Genomic DNA, 15,640 nt, shown 5'->3' on the forward strand with positions numbered 1-15,640 from the left:
GTGCTCAAGTGTTACCTGTGCGCATAACTCTGGCAAACGAAGCATTTCCTTCCGAAGCTCATTCATCTCACTCAAAATCCGGTCCATAGTAGGCTTCTGGCTCGAAGCCTCCGAGGTACTGCCCTCTTTCCTCGTTCCAATAACGTTAGATTTTTTGCTACTAGCTTTCTTGGTTTTTTGAGCTTCTTCTTCCGCAATTTTTTTCAACCTATACTCCTCTGTAATGTTGTCATCAATCTACAAGTGCAACAAGATAATTATACATAAAAACCATATGCACACTTTACTTTATTTCATAAATGTAAAAAAATGATTACTAGGATTACCATCCCAACACCACGACCATATTCGTAGTCGTATTTGTCTCTTCTCACAGCCATATCTTCCGTCCAGTTCCTCATCAGCGGGCTCAACAATGCCAACGGATCATATTTTGGACCGGTGATTGGTTGCACCTTCTCCCAGTATAGGTACTGCAAAACACATAAACTAATTAAATTACATGTTCTTCCGTGCCATTTTATAACAAAAGTGTTGAAATTAATAAATAGAACGTACTTGCAAAAGGGCGAGGTTCCCCTGGGGCCACTGCCTAACATGGCCGTCCTGCAGAAGCTTACCAATCTCCGATAAACAGAATCGTGAAGTGAATGCATTCCAGTTGAACTTCCTTATCAACTTAATATTTTTCACTAAGGCATAGTACTTTTTCGGAACGTATTCATGAGACACTGGTGCAATTATAGTTCCTAAGAGAACTAGAAATGTCATCCGAATAAAGTCATCATCAGTGCTCTTATCCTTCACAATCTTTTCTATGAGATCATCAATCATGATCTTACCATTTTTCTTGCTAACAAAACTAACTGGTATTTTTTTGGTTGCTTTTTCTCCTTCAGTACTAAGAAACCCAAAAACATCCACTCCATTATTTTTCCAACCAAATATGGAGTACACATCATCAGGCCTTAATGAAATAAGACCTTTACATCCAGCAGTACTTCCAGAACTCTCTTGAACCATGAATTTTTTGCTACTCAGATTGTAACTTTGGAGTAAAAAGTGAAGCAAAAAATCACGCATCCTTATCGATGGTATTCTAAACATGCCCTGCATATCCGTTTCATAAAACCTGAATTTCTGACTTGGTGACAGTTTGTCAACTAGGCTAACCCACTTTTGAACAGAACATGGAATCACACCGTCGATATTCATACTGCATCAAATAGATTTCTGTCACATACCATCATACTGTTATGAGCCTTGTTGTATAAAAGAACTGGAAAAAAAACTTACACGACGGCGACGATGGGAGAGGCACCGGCGGCGTATAGTGGCGACGGGTGAGGGGACGCAAGCCGGCGCGGGCGCGCCGACGGAGTTTGTACGGTGGGGCGACGGTGGGAGAGGCAGCGGCAACGTAAACAAGGCGACGGGTCAGGGCAGGGCAGGCCGGCGCGGCCGCACCGGCGCCGTTTTGGAGTGTGGGGCGACGGGCGGCGTACGGTGGCAGCACGTGCAGATCTCGGCGGCGGCGAGACGGGGTGACGTAGAAGGAAATTTTGCATGCACGTCGGCTAACGACGTCGCCCGAGCGCTGATTATGGCGTCGTTTGTTAGTGGGACGGCCCCATCCACGCATGCGCGTCGGTTAGCGAGACGGCCGGCGTTTTTTTTGCAGGGCCTCATTTTTTTTACTAAATGAAATAGGCATTTTTTTAACTGTATCAAAAAATTTTATCTTAACCAATTTTTTAAACTTAATCAAATATGCTCTTTTTTTAACTTAGCCAAACGTGCCCAATTTTTTTCCACGTGCTACTGTGGCCTAGCAGGGCACGCACGCAAAAAATTATCCCGTTTCGAGTCCGTATGCATTTTCTACCATTTTTCAGGCAGAAAACCCAGAAAATACTGCCCGCACGTGACACAACGTGCGTTCGTTGTCGGATTTCGTTCATTTTGGCCGTGGGGTGCCCGGGTGGGGCCCCACACGCGGTCCCAGAAGTTGGGTGCAATCCGTCAAACCGCTCAGGTACTTGCTGTGGAAGGGGGTGGTTTCGGTATGGCCGGAGGGGACCCTCGGTCACACCTCTCCGCTTCGCATCCGCCAAACGTGCCCAATTTTTTTCCACGTGCTACTGTGGCCTAGCAGGGCACGCACGCAAAAAATTATCCCGTTTCGAGTCCGTATGCATTTTCTACCAGTTTCCAGGCAGAAAACCAGAAAATACTGCCCGGACGTGACGCAACATTCGTTCGTTGTCGGATTTCGTTCATTTTGGCCGTGGGGTGCCCGGGTGGGGCCCCACACGCGCTCCCAGAAGTTGGGTGCAATCCGTCAAACCGCTCAGGTACATGTTGTGGAAGGGGGTGGTTTCGGTATGGCCGGAGGGGACCCTCGGTCACACCTTTCCGTTTCGCATCCGCCAAACGTGCCCAATTTTTTTCCACGTGCTACTGTGGCCTAGCAGGGCACGCACGCAAAAAATTATCCCGTTTCGAGTCCGTATGCATTTCTACCAGTTTCCAGGCAAAAAACCCAGAAAATACTGCCCGGACGTGACGCAACGTGCGTTCGTTGTCGGATTTCGTTCATTTTGGCCGTGGGGTGCCCGGGTGGGGCCCCACACGCGCTCTCAGAAGTTGGGTGCAATCCGTCAAACCGCTCAGGTACTTGCTGTGGAAGGGGGTGGTTTCGGTATGGCCGGAGGGGACCCTCGGTCACACCTCTCCGCTTCGCATCCGCCAAACGTGCCCAATTTTTTTCCACATGCTACTGTGGCCTAGCAGGGCACGCACGCAAAAAATTATCCCGTTTCGAGTCCGTATGCATTTTCTACCATTTTCCAGGCAGAAAACCCAGAAAATACTGCCCGGACGTGACGCAACGTGCGTTCGTTCTCGAATTTCGTTCATTTTGGCCGTGGGGTGCCCGGGTGGGGCCCCACACGCGCTCCCAGAAGTTGGGTGCAATCCGTCAAACCGCTCAGGTACTTGCTGTGGAAGGGGTGGTTTCGGTATGGCCGGAGGGGACCCTCGGTCACACCTCTCCGCTTCGCATCCGCCAAACGTGCCCAATTTTTTTCCACGTGCTACTGTGGCCTAGCAGGGCACGCACGCAAAAAATTATCCCGTTTCGAGTCCGTATGCATTTTCTACCATTTTCCAGGCAGAAAACCCAGAAAATACTGCCCTAACGTGACGCAACGTGCGTTCGTTGTCGGATTTCGTTTATTTTGGCCGTGGGGTGCCCGGGTGGGGCCCCACACGCGCTCCCAGAAGTTGGGTGCAATCCGTCAAACCGCTCAGGTACTTGCTGTGGAAGGGGGTGGTTTCGGTATGGCCGGAGGGGACCCTCGGTCACACCTCTCCGCTTCGCATCCGCCAAACGTGCCCAATTTTTTTCCATGTGCTACTGTGGCCTAGCAGGGCACGCACGCAAAACATTATCCCGTTTCGAGTCCGTATGCATTTTCTACCAGTTTCCAGGCAGAAAACCCAAAAAATACTGCCCGGACGTGACGCAACATGCGTTCGTTGTCGGATTTCGTTCATTTTGGCCGTGGGGTGCCCGGGTGGGGCCCCACACGCGCTCCCAGAAGTTGGGTGCAATCCGTCAAACCGCTCAGGTACTTGCTGTGGAAGGGGGTGGTTTCGGTATGGCCGGAGGGGACCCTCGGTCACACCTCTCCGCTTCGCATCCGCCAAACGTGCCCAATTTTTTTCCACGTGCTACTGTGGCCTAGCAGGGCACGCACGCAAAAAATTATCCCGTTTTCGAGCCCGTATGCATTTTCTACCAGTTTCCATGCAGAAAACCCAGAAAATACTGCCCGGACGTGACGCAACGTGCGTTCGTTGTCGGATTTCGTTCATTTTGGCCGTGGGGTGCCCGGGTGGGGCCCCACACGCGCTCCCAGAAGTTGGGTGCAATCCGTCAAACCGCTCAGGTACTTGCTGTGGAAGGGGGTGGTTTCGGTATGGCCGGAGGGGACCCTCGATCACACCTCTCCGCTTCGCATCCGCCAAACGTGCCCAATTTTTTTCCACGTGCTACTGTGGCCTAGCAGGGCACGCACGCAAAAAATTATCCCGTTTCGAGTCCGTATGAATTTTCTACCATTTTCCAGGCAGAAAACCCAGAAAATACTGCCCTGACGTGACGCAACGTGCGTTCGTTCTCAGATTTCGTTCATTTTGGCCGTGGGGTGCCCGGGTGGGGCCCCACACGCGCTCCCAGAAGTTGGGTGCAATCCGTCAAACCGCTCAGGTACTTGCTGTGGAAGGGGGTGGTTTCGGTATGGCCGGAGGGGACCCTCGGTCACACCTCTCTGCTTCGCATCCGCCAAACGTGCCCAATTTTTTTCCACGTGCTACTGTGGCCTAGCAGGGCACGCACGCAAAAAATTATCCCGTTTCGATTCCGTATGCATTTTCTACCATTTTCCAGGCAGAAAACCCAGAAAATACTGCCCGGACGTGACGCGCTTGCTCCAGCGGCTGCTGCAAAGTTTAGCGCGCGCGAGCCGCTCCAGCAGGCGCTACAAAAAAATGTGCTATGCTCTCAAAACAAATAAAAAAAGTGATACATAGATAAAAAAGGTGATACATAGATAAAAAAACGATACATAGATAGTTCATCCAGCATATATAAGTTTTAAAAAAGAAAACTACGGTGCAACTATAAACTACTTCGAGTCGTCCTCCTCCTCCTCCTCGCTTGTGTCGTCCGACGTCTCAAGCCACGTGTCTTCCCACCCCTCACCGTTGCTAGAGAAGAATGATGCCGCTCCCAGATCGTATTGCGATATCGCCAGTGCCTTGTGACGACGCATGTCCGCCCGTTTCTCTCGCCGCCTTGCCCTCCTCTCCGCCCAGAAGGCCTGCTCGTTGGCGACGTCCTCCGGGTGGCGCTGGCGCCACTCTGCCATGGCTTGCTCATCTGCCTCGGTGATGAGGAGGCGGCGCTGCCGCCGACGGTGTTCCTGACGGTCGGCGTTAGTTATTAGCTGCGGCGGAGGGGCGACGGCATGCGCCTGCTCGCACGTCCAGACGTCCTGGAAGTTCATCTGTGGGCGAGGCCTCCCGAGGTGCCACACCGCCGTGTCGTACGCGCGAGCGGCCTCGTGCACGGTCTCGAACGTGTCGAGGCCGAGGCGGACATCGTCGGACCGAATCTCAGCGAAGAAGGCGCCGGAGGGGCGCTCGCGGACTCCGCGGTAGCTCGAAGATCCGCAGCGGCGCGGCGGCATGGTGGCACGGTGGTGGCGCGTCGGCGACGAGGCGAGGAAGCGACAGAGAAAGCGGGGAGAGAGCGTGTGGCGAAGTGCAGAGCGATGGGAGGCCGCGTGGCGGGCGTAGCAATTTATAGGCGCGCCGGAAGCGGCGCGCCAAATCTAGCGCGCGACCACCCGCTTTTTCCCGCGCGCGCACAATCATTTCCATGCGCCTGAGTTTCCTACCTCCGCTGGAGCGCGCGAAACTGTGCCGCGCTTGCTAAAATCGCATTAGCCGTTGTTGGAGATGCTCAGCAATTAATATTGTCATCAGAAGTAATAATAGTTAACATTTGATTAGCACTAATAATGATTAATACTCAAACTTCTCTGCATTTTTTAGGTAGCAGTTAGAGTGCTAATAATTAGGTTAACTAGATAATACCCCGCACGTTGCTGCGGTGATTTTGTAGTTGAAATTTGATGCATTGAGACATGTTTGAAATCATTATAGCAAATATATATTTATTTATTTACATCAGGACGAATGATTGTCTTCATGAGTGTAACGTTTCTTTTGTTCATGATCAAACTGCCACTCATCTAGAACAGACCTTACTTTCTGTTTGGCACAAACACTATTATATCCATGTGTTGAACCTCAAAAAAAAAAAAGAGCTTGCGCACCTACTTGTATCAAATAGTAAGTCCATATGTTTATTTACCCGTTGTATACATTTTCTTCGCCCAATAATCTCATGGCAGCATTAGAAACTGACTGTCATTATCCCAATGCCCTAAATAATACAGAGAAGTAAACACCTACAAATAATATGTGAAACAGAAATTAGATAAAATGTAAATTCAGACAACCCATGCTTCTTTTTAAAGGGAACACAGGCAGTCCAACTTTACCACTCTTTTCCACATGTCCCTCCTTCAGTCCAACTCTAGTGATTGAGAAGCCCCGTTACCCACTTCTATTTACCATAGCAAAATCAACATCAGTTAATTAGCTCAAGGATATCCACTTTGAATCTCAGTGTCAAAACTGGAGATTGCTATGAATTTGCAAGCCCCGTTATCAAAGGACAATGAACAGAGATACCAATACTGTCCGGCCCTGTACGTGTAGCTAACATTCTAAAGGATGGACATGTCTATGCCCTATGAAATACTTCTTACTTTGACTTACTACGGAGTAATGTATATGTTTCCCCATAGTAAGTCAAACTAATAAGTATTTTAATTATAAAATCCTACAGAACAGGAAACATGCTTAACAAAGTATCTACAAAAATTATTTGATCACAAAAGCTAGAAAGAGGGCTTCAAAGTTCAGAATAGCATACCTGTGGAAGCTAAATTAAATTAAATAGACTCAGCGTTTCAAAAACCAACCAAGTATCTAAGGAAAGCAGAAAGGGGAATGGAGTTGCATCTTCCAAATATACAGGATTAGCTGATTTCCAAAGTACGTGGCATGTCAAAAAAGATAAATCTAAAGCACACTGTCACAATGTTTGTCTGCTACAGAATACATGCTGGCATATGAATTAAAACTCGGCAGCAGCAGTTTATACTTGATGATACATCTAATGCGTACATGGCACTTCTGATTTAGTACGTTATTTGTGATGACATGTAATATGTGTATTTTTCCTTGTAAATTATTTATCCAAATTCCTGGTGCCACGCGCAGGGTTGAGCAAACTCAGACGTATACATGCTGCAAATGAGTCCGAGCTGGTGTGCAGGTTAGAACACTCCCACAACATCACAAAATAAGAGAAGGACTTCGGTACAACCCCCCCCCCCCAATAAACGTATAAGGGGTAGTATTGTCCATACTAAATTACACGTATACTATACCCGCCGTCCGTCGTAGGGCCGGCCGCCCGTGTACGTCGCGCCCCGTACTCCCGCGTGTCGTACGCGTGCGGTTCGGTAGTGCGACCGGGAAAGGAAAAAAAAGTACGCCCCACCCCGAGACCCCAACTCCACGTACGAAACCCTAGCGGCATGAACGCCGCCGTGGTCCACCGCCGTCACGACGTCGGGCGGCGTCCGTAGTCACCCACGCGCCGTGAAACCGACACCCCGTCCCCGCCTAGGAAACCCTAGCGGCATCAACGCCGCCGTGGTCCACCGCCGTCACGACGTCGACCCCGACGTGCCCGTCTAGTCGCGAGCACCGACGGCGTCCGTAGTGACCACACGCCGTGTCGCCGGTGAAACGCCCAGCGCTCGCTCGCCGTTCTGTCCTGGTACGCGCCCTCCACAACGTCGGTGGCAGCAACGCGTCGGCATCGACCCCAGGCGAGGACCCCTCGACGGCGCAGAGTAGGTTAGGATGGCTCTTTTTGTTCTTTTTTTTGATGATTTTGATTTGTCCATTGCATTTTTGTGCATTTTTGTAATGCAAAATGATTCCCTACTTAGTTAAATAAGAGAGGAGAGTAGTGACTTCTTAATGACCTCATAATGATTTTGTATGTTCAAATTTGTATGCATGCCACATAGTCATGTCACTGTTGACGAATTTACTGTATTCGCGATGATTTTTTGTGGAATGTTGGCATTGATCTCACACCTTATTTGTATGTGCATAGATGGAGCAAGTAACCGGATACGCCAGTGATGATTCCGGTAGCGATAATGGATCCTCGTCATTGAATGCGAACCAACCTCCCGGAGACAACTATATGAGTCAGGATGAATCGTACAGTGGTAATGTAAGTACCTTCAACGTTGACAAAAACATATTGAACAAAAACTAGTTATTTGACACTAACATGTCCTTTTAAATTTGTACAGGTACATGGCAATGCTGACGATGAGGAATATGATATAGATGAACAATTTTATGCAGATAGTGTGAGCCAGGTATGTTGAAAAAATTGTAGAGAAATGATTGACATTAAAATTGTATGACCACTTATGTTACTTTATATGTGCACAGATAAATGCTAATGGTGACAATGAGCGTAATAATATAGATGATGACAATGCCGAGAGCGAGGTCCATGCATCTCATAGTGTGAGCGGTAGTCAAGTAAGTTCTTTACATTAATTTTGGTTAGTAAGAATATAAGAAGAGATTGACATGCAAGGTTATATGTCATATTTTGCAGGGAGGTGTTGATGGTCCTAGCGGGAATGATGAGCACATCGATGATGATCAGTTTGACCTTGACATGTGCTATGATGAATATCAGCAAGAGTCACTTGATAGGCATTGGGCAGTGATGGTAAAGACATTCAGGTCATTAGACGAGGTTTACACGTTCTACAACAAGCACGCGAGAGAACGTGGGTTCAGTATCAGGAAGGACTCGCTAAAATTTTCGAAGGATCGCGCAAGGACTCCGCGCTTGAGGAGGTATCTCTGTTCCGCCGCAGGAAAACGACAGGCCAAGTTCTGTACCATGGAAGGCCGGACCCACAGGCTTAGACCGGAGAGTCGATTCTTATGCGAAGCCCATTTGACAGTTAAGCTTGATAAAAAGCTCAATCTTTGGTATGTCAGCAGTTTCTCCGATGATCACAGCCACACTCTTGCACGACCGGACGAAGTCCCTTTCCTCCGATCTCATAATCAGATGAAAGCATTTGAGAGAGCTGAGATCTTAGCTATGTCTGGAGCTGGGATAAGAAAACATATCATTTTTGACAACATCGTTAGCAGGTATGGGTCGTATGCAAAGTCACCATTTCAGAGGACAAAGTTGTACAACATGTGCTATAGGGAGAAGATGAAATTGCTTGCACAAGGTGATGCTGATACTGCCGTAGGAATCATGTTGACCAGAAAGGACAGAGATCCAGACTTCTTCTTTGAGCACACGGTTGACGCTGAAGGCAGGCTCCAAAACCTCTTCTGGTGTGATTCGCAGTCACGCCGGGATTATCTAGACTATGGTGATGTTGTTGTCTTCGATAGCACATACAAGATGAACAGGTATGGAATGCCGTTCATCCCTTTTGTGGGTCTGAACAACCACCGTTGCACTACTGTATTCGCCTGCGCCATTGTTTCAGACGAGACTGAGGCTACATATGTCTGGTTGCTAAACACGTTCTTGAAAGCTAACTGTCAGAAGAGGCCCAAATCAGTTATTACAGATGGAGATGCAGCGATGATAAGGGCTATTAGGAAGGTGCTTTCTGACATGTGGCATCGTCTATGTTCATGGCATATTGAAAAGAATATGCAGAAACACCTCAACCACAAGTCATTGAAGGAGTTTAGGGCATTATTGTACTATGCCACTACACATAAGGTTTTTGAGGAGAGATGGGCCGCGTTTGTGCGCAAATGGCAGACAGAGAAAATAAAAACATGGCTCCATAGGATGTACAGGAAGAGGACGCTTTGGGCTGCATCATATTTGTCTGGTGGGTTTTTCCTTGGTATGCGCAGTAATCAGAGGAGTGAGAGTCTGAACTCCAGCCTGCACCTTCATCTTGACTATGGTATGACGATTGTTGACATGATTGTACACTACGAGAATTGTATTGTTCGCCTCCGTGAGAATGAAGCTTATGATGACTACACGGCCTCACAGACTCTTCCAGTAACAGTGACTGAGTGTCAGGCCATTGAGTCGTATGCTGCGAAAGCATTCACGCAGGCAAACTTTTATATGTTGCAACAAGATATGAAGAAGGTACAGGAGCTTGAGGTAATTGATAGACTGACAGGGACCGATAGTCAGAGATTTGTGGTTGCGTGGAAGAATAACAGGGATCACAGATTTAATGTGGACTATACGCCAGGTAACTCGGCAGAAACTATAAAGTGCAGTTGCCGAAGTATGACTCGCAAAGGGCTTCCTTGCAAGCATATTATTCATGTTTTGAATGCACTGAACTTACCTGTGATACCCAAGTGTTGTGTCCTGCGAAGATTCTCAAAAAAAGCACGAGCTGGACTGCCAGTGAAGCGCACCAGCGATTTGTTTGCGTGGGGTTGGTCGAGTGGTGATGACAGAGCTAGATATAGTGAGTTGACCATCAAATCTTCAGAAGCCTGTCATGTCGCATGCAGTAATCCTTTCTTATTCGACAAGTTGATGGCAGCTCTGGATGATATTATAGTGAATAAGGATATTCAGGGAAATGAAGATGATATTCAGCGAAGCTTCGTGAACAGTAATCCATTTGAGCCTAACCGAGATCATATTCTGGTTCGTGATCCAGTAAAGGTTTCCACCAAGGGCGCACCTAAGCAGAACAGTAGAGGTCACGGTGAGGGTGGCCCAGATGTGACAAAAAATGAGAGGCCTAAAGCATTTGACGAGAAATCTGGACGAAAATGTAGCATATGCAGCGGCTCAGGTCATAACAGGAGCACATGCAGCAAAAATGAAGAGTATGTCTATTATTTGTTTATGTCAGTTTTGTTGTTTCATTAACGGTGCATTGATTCTCATATTTTTTGTATGCAGCAACTGGGCTTGAAGACTCAAGTGTAGACGATGCGAGTGTTTTACCTCTTCCATTTATATGAAAAACATTTGTAAAATTTATGTTCGTGTTGAGTATTTTATGTGTGAAACATGATTATTGCGTACGGACCGTTGTCATTTCAGACTTGTTATTTTCTGTCAACTACAATAAAATTACTGTGGTGACAATTGTTATGTTGAGACAACATTGTTGTTGATATAAATATTCACTATTCATTGTTTATTTTATGAGTTCTGCATGTATTTACTACAGTCCCGTCGGCTGTCAAATATATCAAAATAGAAGAAGCACTCTGTGAACTGTTGTTGAAAAAAAAAGAAAAAAAATGCCCGCCCGTCTCCACAGCGTGACTTAGTAAGCCCGTCGTTATCAAGCCCAACGGGACCCTACAACAAGGGTTTCGGAGCACGCCGTGGAAACCAGGCCCAACAGGGCAGCATCGACGCGGCACATCGACGGGGTAGTAATCAGAGGAGTTCAATACAACGACGGGAGCTGAGTATATAAACTAGTCGGCGTCGCCTTCGGCCGTCGAGGTGGGACTAAACTTGTGTCGGTTTCACTGGCGCGGCGTCTCAGCGGTGGTAACTGGGCCGGCCCATGGCGCGTCGAGCCGTCGAGAAGACCGCGCTGTCAATAGCCTTTTTGGGCCGGCCCACGGCGCGTCGAGCAGTCGAGAAGACCGCGCCGTCCAGTGCCTTTTTGGGCCGGCCCACGTCGCGTCTGGCTGTGTCCAGGTGGCCCCGCGGCCGACGCAAGTTTAGTCCCACCTCGCCGGCCGAAGGGGACGACGACCTGCTTATATACTAAGCTCCCGTCGTTGCATTGAACTCCTCTGATTACTACCCCGTCGATGTGCCGCGTCGATTCTGCCTTGTTGGGCCTGGTTTCCACGGCGTGCTCCGAAACGCCTGTTGTAGTCGCCCGTTGGGCTTGATAACGACGGGCCTACTAAGAAACGCCGTGGAGACGGGCGGGCATTTTTTTATGTAAAATAATTTTTAAGTAAAACGCAGTGTGCTGCCATAGTTTAGTGCACAAAAATTTAACGACGACATGATTACATATAACTATTCGGCAACAAAAAAAACATGTAAACAAAAAAATCATTATATAATATTTATGAAACGGAATATCATGTGGACAGAAAAAAACATTTGGAAAAGTGCCGAGTCTATTACATATAACTATTCAGAAGCAGAGTCTATTACGTAAAATTTATAAGCAAGTGCGCAAAGCGTTTGGAAAATAAAGTCCTCCAGTACCACCCAATCACATGCAAAACTCCTTCGTGCCGCATCTATTTCTTCTTCTTTGATATCCGAATAACTTTGTTTTTCACTTCATCAAGCTTGTTTCTTTCCGAAAATATAAGTTGCGCAATCATTAACTCTCTCGAATCATCAATTGAGGTCTGAAAAAAAAATGATGTTAGCACAGCGTTCATTGTACATCGTAGTCCAAACATGACTTGCGTACCTGTGAAAATAAGCCTGTCCATTTGTCACCATCCCAATTTTGAAAGCATCGAAGGAGAAATAGTCTACACGAATTCCTAGTGCATACAATTTACGAAGATTAAATATCTACTGTACATACAAGACCAACATTCTGTCGAAGTAAAAACTCACCCATCATGTTGTTTTGGCATGTCATACGTTTGAATAGGCCACTTGGAAACATCCGGATAATTCACAATTCCGGTTGCATTTGCTTCTTGGATATCTTCTGCTAGTTGTTTTCTCTAAAGATATAATAAACATGGTGGAAAGCATGTCATTCAGTGTACTAAAGAAAACGAATGTTACCAAATGCACATTTGCAAGTTAAACCTACCAGGTCCTCAACGAGTTCTCTAGTAACAGTGTCAAGTTTTCCGGTCATCAACGAGTCAAGAACCTGAAACTCTCTTTTTCCGCTATGCATGACGACAGTAATCCAGTGATTATTTTGTTTGTTTAGAGGAATGTAAGTCTGCATCACAAGGACCATAAAACACAATCATCACATAATATCGTATGTATGTACCGTGTTAACAATCAAACTTACCTTTGATTTTTTGAAATACTCGTCCTCACATCTGTTCACGGGTCCATTACTATGCGACTCTGCTTCATAATCATTACCGGCGGTCTTCTTTCCGGGTCTAACGTGAAGCAACCAATGTATCCTCCAAGTTGTTAACATGAAACGATCATCATTAACTTTGTCGACCAAAAATGATGAGTATGCATCAATTACCTATAAATAATGTGTTAGATTTAACAATGGTATTTTCGAATGAATTGTAAAACAATATATGAAATTAACTTACGTCGCCACTTAGCCACTCATGGTTAATAATCTGACAAGCTCTCCTCACAGTGAGACCTTCTTCCATGCCATCATTGAAAATTTCTGTTTTGGCATGTTTTTGTAAATGCTCATGCGCACGCACGTACTTGATGGACGCTTTCACCACATCATACTCATCACCAGATTTGTTAACATCACCATTTTGGAACAATTCTGTAACGCACCACTTAAATACTTACAAACGCAAATACATAAATAATTGTTACGCAATAACAATTAGAAACACAGAAAACTTACTTCCTTTGGCAGAACGTTTTGCACGTTTGTTTGGTTTAGGGACCACATAAGGAGACTTGACATGTTGTGATCCTCTGCGCTTGCGCCTGCCAGTAACCTCCTCCACTTCCTCTTGTACTCCTTGAGAACCAACCGACGCATGCGATGCGATTTCGTCCATCTCTAAAGATGTGGCAGCTTTTTCATCTGATACTTCTGGTACTTGGACAGGATCATCCATATCACCCTTGAAACTATCCCAGTACTCAGGTGTGCAGTAAAAAGGTGTGTTTTCACGAGAAGTTACATCAACGCCGTTATCATCCTTTTGCAAATTCATTTTGGAAGGTGTGCGGAACCGGTCTGAATCATCTTTTTGATATACAAACTCTTTTTGCGGACGTCCAACATCGTTTGAAGACTCATTAATGCCTCCGTACAGATTCTCTTCGTCCTCTTCCATGTTACTGGGTTTGTAGGAGACGCCGGTTTTGTTCAGTTTCTCAATCATCCTCTGCAAGAAAACATTTCATCTTAGTTCTTCAATTCAGTGATGGACATTAAAAGACGTGCTCAAGTGTTACCTGTGCGCATAACTCTGGCAAACGAAGCATTTCCTTCCGAAGCTCATTCATCTCACTCAAAATCCGGTCCATAGTAGGCTTCTGGCTCGAAGCCTCCGAGGTACTGCCCTCTTTCCTCGTTCCAATAACGTTAGATTTTTTGCTACTAGCTTTCTTGGTTTTTTGAGCTTCTTCTTCCGCAATTTTTTTCAACCTATACTCCTCTGTAATGTTGTCATCAATCTACAAGTGCAACAAGATAATTATACACAAAAACCATATGCACACTTTACTTTATTTCATAAATGTAAAAAAATGATTACTAGGATTACCATCCCAACACCACGACCATATTCGTAGTCGTATTTGTCTCTTCTCACAGCCATATCTTCCGTCCAGTTCCTCATCAGCGGGCTCAACAATGCCAACGGATCATATTTTGGACCGGTGATTGGTTGCACCTTCTCCCAGTATAGGTACTGCAAAACACATAAACTAATTAAATTACATGTTCTTCCGTGCCATTTTATAACAAAAGTGTTGAAATTAATAAATAGAACGTACTTGCAAAAGGGCGAGGTTCCCCTGGGGCCACTGCCTAACATGGCCGTCCTGCAGAAGCTTACCAATCTCCGATAAACAGAATCGTGAAGTGAATGCATTCCAGTTGAACTTCCTTATCAACTTAATATTTTTCACTAAGGCATAGTACTTTTTCGGAACGTATTCATGAGACACTGGTGCAATTATAGTTCCTAAGAGAACTAGAAATGTCATCCGAATAAAGTCATCATCAGTGCTCTTATCCTTCACAATCTTTTCTATGAGATCATCAATCATGATCTTACCATTTTTCTTGCTAACAAAACTAACTGGTATTTTTTTGGTTGCTTTTTCTCCTTCAGTACTAAGAAACCCAAAAACATCCACTCCATTATTTTTCCAACCAAATATGGAGTACACATCATCAGGCCTTAATGAAATAAGACCTTTACATCCAGCAGTACTTCCAGAACTCTCTTGAACCATGAATTTTTTGCTACTCAGATTGTAACTTTGGAGTAAAAAGTGAAGCAAAAAATCACGCATCCTTATCGATGGTATTCTAAACATGCCCTGCATATCCGTTTCATAAAACCTGAATTTCTGACTTGGTGACAGTTTGTCAACTAGGCTAACCCACTTTTGAACAGAACATGGAATCACACCGTCGATATTCATACTGCATCAAATAGATTTCTGTCACATACCATCATACTGTTATGAGCCTTGTTGTATAAAAGAACTGGAAAAAAAACTTACACGACGGCGACGATGGGAGAGGCACCGGCGGCGTATAGTGGCGACGGTTGAGGGGACGCAAGCCGGCGCGGGCGCGCCGACGGAGTTTGTACGGTGGGGCGACGGTGGGAGAGGCAGCGGCAACGTAAACAAGGCGACGGGTCAGGGCAGGGCAGGCCGGCGCGGCCGCACCGGCGCCGTTTTGGAGTGTGGGGCGACGGGCGGCGTACGGTGGCAGCACGTGCAGATCTCGGCGGCGGCGAGACGGGGTGACGTAGAAGGAAATTTTGCATGCACGTCGGCTAACGACGTCGCCCGAGCGCTGATTATGGCGTCGTTTGTTAGTGGGACGGCCCCATCCACGCATGCGCGTCGGTTAGCGAGACGGCCGGCGTTTTTTTTTGCAGGGCCTCATTTTTTTTACTAAATGAAATAGGCATTTTTTTTAACTGTATCAAAAAATTTTATCTTAACCAATTTTTTAAACTTAATCAAATATGCTCTTTTTTTAACTTAGCCAAACGTGCCCAATTT

The 15,640-nt window shown here is 46.3% G+C and overlaps 1 protein-coding gene and 1 long non-coding RNA gene across 3 annotated transcripts; both read right to left on the bottom strand.

Moving 5' to 3' along the window:
* Nucleotides 1-12,128: 12,128 nt before the first annotated feature.
* Nucleotides 12,129-12,663, bottom strand: LOC123156395 (uncharacterized). Of its 2 annotated transcripts, none has more exons than XR_006478019.1 (3): nucleotides 12,528-12,663; nucleotides 12,323-12,435; nucleotides 12,129-12,170 (listed from the first exon to the last, which is right to left on the bottom strand). It is a non-coding gene; the product is annotated as an uncharacterized lncRNA (long non-coding RNA). The 2 variants fall into 2 exon arrangements; XR_006478020.1 differs by lacking the exon at nucleotides 12,129-12,170 and adding an exon at nucleotides 12,237-12,246.
* A 333-nt stretch (nucleotides 12,664-12,996) lies between these two features.
* LOC123157689 (uncharacterized) lies at nucleotides 12,997-13,725 on the bottom strand. The gene is made up of 2 exons (XM_044575928.1): nucleotides 13,284-13,725; nucleotides 12,997-13,199 (listed from the first exon to the last, which is right to left on the bottom strand). The coding sequence occupies exons 1-2, from the start codon at nucleotides 13,723-13,725 to the stop codon at nucleotides 12,997-12,999; spliced, it is 645 nt and encodes a 214-aa protein (XP_044431863.1).
* Between the last annotated feature and the right edge of the window lie 1,915 nt (nucleotides 13,726-15,640).

This window comes from Triticum aestivum, chromosome 7B (assembly GCF_018294505.1).
Source record: "Triticum aestivum cultivar Chinese Spring chromosome 7B, IWGSC CS RefSeq v2.1, whole genome shotgun sequence".
In the NCBI taxonomy this organism is placed as follows: domain Eukaryota; kingdom Viridiplantae; phylum Streptophyta; class Magnoliopsida; order Poales; family Poaceae; genus Triticum; species Triticum aestivum.